General features: G+C 39.4%; 1 protein-coding gene across 3 annotated transcripts in view; it reads right to left on the bottom strand.

The window, feature by feature from the left end:
• Positions 1-4,456, bottom strand: part of ERBB4 (erb-b2 receptor tyrosine kinase 4) — an 816,477-nt gene that overhangs the window by 1,035 nt on the left and 810,986 nt on the right. For all 3 annotated transcript variants that reach the window (XM_081857293.1, XM_081857292.1, XM_081857294.1), the window contains one exon: positions 2,331-2,628. In XM_081857293.1, the coding sequence (XP_081713419.1) occupies positions 2,331-2,628 (298 nt within the window). The remainder of the gene's footprint in view (positions 1-2,330; positions 2,629-4,456) is intronic.

Raw genomic sequence — 4,456 nt, 5'->3', positions numbered from 1 at the left:
CTAGAAATTATAAGACCCATATGAGCCAAAGAAACAAACCACATCTGAATGGAACCTAATTTGAAACAAATTTGTTTTAATATTTCTATGTTGTCAAGCTGTACCATGATGGGTTACAAAAAAAGAATACCAGCTGATATTAGGAAGAAACAGGTGAGCATTGTGCTGGTGAGCTGTTCCAAGTGGTTTAGTGGGCTGGACTTTAACAGACTTCATGAAGCAATGGATTGATATGGAAATATCTCTAATTCCTAGCTAGAGAGAGAGTTGAGTCTGGGTGGGGGAATCTGTGGGCATCCATATCTTGGTTGTGCTGCCACTCCCATCAACCCCATCCAGGATGCTCAAAGGCCAGGGATGATGGCAGATAGTCCAGTAACATCGGGGGTGGGGGGGTGGGGGTGGGCTACAACTTCCCATTCCTGGATTAGAGCTTCTTGGGTACGGATCTAACACCAGCTAGTCATACAACATAAAACTGCCCTGTCACTACTCTTAGGTTCAAATAACCTTAGGTTGACACAAACTGTAGCTTATTTCAGGTCAGTGAAAACAAACTGACAGGAGTAAAGTTTTGTGTGATTTTATGATATCTATCTACCTGAAAGAAAAGGCTATTGTTTACTTAATCACTATCCTCGGATCTTTATTCTCTAAGAGGATGTCTTTGGAGTAAAATTTATGCACCTTTACCTCTAACATCAGAAGCTTCTGTTTGTATGCACTCAGCCAGTCCCTTTCCATAAGGAGAGAACCCTGCAGCTGTAAAGTGGGCAGTCCTGGGATATTAACCTGCAAGGAGGCGCCTCCATTTCTCACAGAGCTGAGCCCAAAGTACGCACAGCTGATCTGAACTTTTCCAGCAGTGCTGAAAATGTCTCCTGTTTACATTGCTTATCCTCAGGGAAACAATAACCACCACTGCCATATAATGTTATCTGGCAGATTATGAAAGTGCCACTAGCACAATTAAAAAATAAACAACACCGTTACATTTTACACGGGCCATAGAAAAATACAATAGCCTCAAGGAACAAACCTAGCTAACTCCACTCTCAAATATGAATATGTTGATTTAAACAGTGAAGGAAATCCCAGATTAAAATGCAGGAGGCATGCAGATGCTTAGCGAGGGAGGAACTCTTCCACAACTCTAAAACGAAATACTTCATTTTAGAGAGAGAGAAGTGACCGAAAACTATCTGAATCAAGCTATCTCTCCTGGGTTAGAGATGTTACTGTAGCATTTTGGCTCAGGACATACGTGCACACTGACCTTCAGGTCTTTTTCTCACAGTACATCTTAGATAAGCCAAAAGCCTGTGGTCTGCAGAAACAAAAGTGTGACGAGGAGTGCAAGAGAACTGTGGAAACTCAGTGGGCTGTAAGTAGCATGGCTAGAAGGTTAACGACAGGGGTGAGGACAAGAGGAAGGAAGGACATCTGCAGTGAGAAAGTCTCAACATGCTCATCCAGTTATGTTCAAAAACAAAATCTCTTTTCTGCACCAGGTTTTCTCCCTTCTTTCACATCTGTCCCTGACTATGTGTCAATAATCTTTAAGATTGCTCTTTAGTAGTTTTTTCAATGTTTTCAGAGTGTAAGAGGTATGATGGCAGAGTAGTTCTAGACAAAGCAAATAGACTATCGCGGGTGTCAAGTAGGCACAGGTGAAGCTCACACTTAATGGATTAAGCAAGTTAATCGTTGCAGTTTTGATTATTTACAATTCCAGATATTGAGGTTTGACCAGAGAGACTTGCATTCAAATCCCTACATAGACATGAAGCTCACTGCATGATTTTGGGCCAGTCGTGGGTGAGACTGGATCCTTCAGTTAAAGATAACCTAATTTCTTATTGAAATATGATCTAAGTCACTGAAGTCTGAAGTTAAGCCCCACAGTGATTTTACCAGAAGTGGACTCTATTCTTTGGAGAAAAGCAATGAATTATCAGGAGTATGTCACTTGTCTCTCTTTATTTTATAGCCTTGTAAATCTGCACACGGTAACCTCCCTTTATTTCTCACACTCTAAATTTATCTAAATTTAACCTCTCCTTATCTTTTGCTAAGCTCACAATGTTATTGGGTAAATATCCCCTTCGCTTTGTGCAGCACAAATCCCTTTATTAGTATTGTCTTTGTCCTATAACTTATATCAAGGTGGAGCTCTTTAGAGAAAGAGTGGGGTTTAAACATTGATAATCAATCACCTCTGGAAGCCAAGCTGCTACTAGAAATTAGCCTTCAAAACCTTCAGATGCAGCTTAGGTCCTATTTCAAACCCAAAACCTTATGATTGCTATCACATGTATGTATCTACATACCTGTTTTGGGTTTTTCTGGCATTGGAGTCATGTATCCATCTTCATCCAGCTCATTTCTTGGCCCCCGTTCAGGTATAAAAACGGTTGGGTCAGCGCTGTACCTCTGAGTGATGCTGTCTTCCTGTGAAAGGCTGGCCACCTGCTTCCGCAAGGTGCCATTGCAGCAAGTATCATCGCAGATCTCTGCAGCACTTTGCATGATGGGAAGTTCTGGTGCTATGCTTGGCATAGCAGCTCGGTATGGCAAAGGAATTACTTGTTCGGTAGCCAAGCTGCCGTCTCTGTAGATAAACTGGTTCTGTAAGAAACACAGACCACGACACAAGAGACTCATAAACGATTGTACTTTTGGGCTTTTGTGCATATAATATTACATTTTATTTTCATTTATTTGTTCAACTTGATTTTTCCTTTCCAGATATGCTTCCCTGGTATTCCAGTTAGAATAGACCTCAAGTATCACAGCACACATCTTCAAAAGAAAAAACCTTACAGAAGACCTAGTAAAATTTTGCCAAAAAATCAAAAACTGAGGGCAAAATAGAAAATTCCAGGTTGACATTCTATTAAATTCCTTTTTAATGCAATCATTTAGAACTTTCTGATCCATACATGTCAGTACTCTCCCTTGAATAATATTTTTTTTTAACCATTTCAAGTATCATCTCTCCTTGTTTGCCTCATCATATTCCCACCAGTGCCTGACTTCAGAAGTGGTTTTTTGAGTGTGTGCAAGAAAATTCTGCAAGAAATTCTGCCACTTTTACCAAATTCATTTTGTTTTCCTACAGTTCCTTAGATGTTTCTCCCTAGCAGAAACCTCCCAAATCACCCAAAAAATTCCCTTTAGGTAAAACTCAGTGACAATTTAGACAGGTACATATCAGCATCACTCAGAAATTTTGCTTAGACAGTTCATATTGGCAGGAAATTCCACTTTTGCCACAGAATTTTGCTTTAGGCAAAACACTTTGCAAACACTTTTGTTCCCGGGCCTAAACCTGCAGAGTACTGGCGCCTCTTATTTTTGCTGCCCATGGCAGCCATTTTGTGCTGGTATCCAAAGCACTTTTATGAGTATCAAGCCTCATTTTTTCAACAAAAAGCACTGCAGCACAGTATCTAGTAATGTAGCATGCATAGTTGAATTATCTTTGTTCTTTCAGAAATAAACTTTATATGGATATGGTTGAAATCTTTCATAAAAGGGTAGGGGATAACTTTCTTCTTCTTTCTTGTGGGCTTCTAGAGATTATTAATCAGTTACTCTTGCAGGAATTACCTGCTATTTTTGGAGCTCATCATCTCAAGAAATTATCATAAAATAAGATTTTCTGATGATCTTATATTGTACTTCCTGTCATTTTGTGTGTAGCTTCAACACATACTTTAAGTCTATATAAAGAGAGTGATTTTATATACAACTGTGACCTATATAGGACCTTAGTTCTTGTAAGTTTGAGAGGTGTTCTTTCTTACTTAACAGGTCGTGGGGGTATTCTGAGAGTTGCTATCCCCTTTAGCTTATATTTGTTACAAATGAGGGATGTTTGGGTTTTTTGCAGAGGGGAGTTATTGGTGCTTGTCCATTATTTTGACCATTATTTTGTTTAATGAGGTACTGTTTATTAGTATTATATGTCCATTTGTTATATATTTTTTCTGTAACTGCTACAATGCCCTAATAAAGAACTTGGTACTAAAAATGCACTGGTATTGAAATTCATACCTTTTTGGATCAGTAACGCAGACTCTTGCCTCTGCATATGTTGGAGAGAGACTGAAAAAGGGAATAATCTAAACTAGCTATTGAAAACTGCCTATCTTTCATTTCCAGCAGAAAACAAACATTTTAATACAGCAAATTTAAAATCAATTGGCATCTGTTATGTGTCACCTTCTTTTACTTATGAAGGAAGATTTTTCAAACTTCAGAGCTATTAATTATAAATTAAGACATGGGCACCTCTCCTTGGGGCATTCCAGTATCTGATAACTGATCAGAATGGACACACACACACACACACACACACACACACACACACACACACAGAGGGCTGGCACATCCATTAGGCAGGGTAAGGCCTCTGTCTCAGGTGGCCCTAGTCCCTGAGGCAGCATCCCTG

The sequence above is a fragment of the Podarcis erhardii genome (assembly GCF_964252035.2).
Source record: "Podarcis erhardii genome assembly, chromosome: 1".
Taxonomy (NCBI): domain Eukaryota; kingdom Metazoa; phylum Chordata; class Lepidosauria; order Squamata; family Lacertidae; genus Podarcis; species Podarcis erhardii.
The sequence above is the reverse complement of the archived record's forward strand: the minus strand, read 5'-3'. Positions and strand labels throughout refer to the sequence as shown.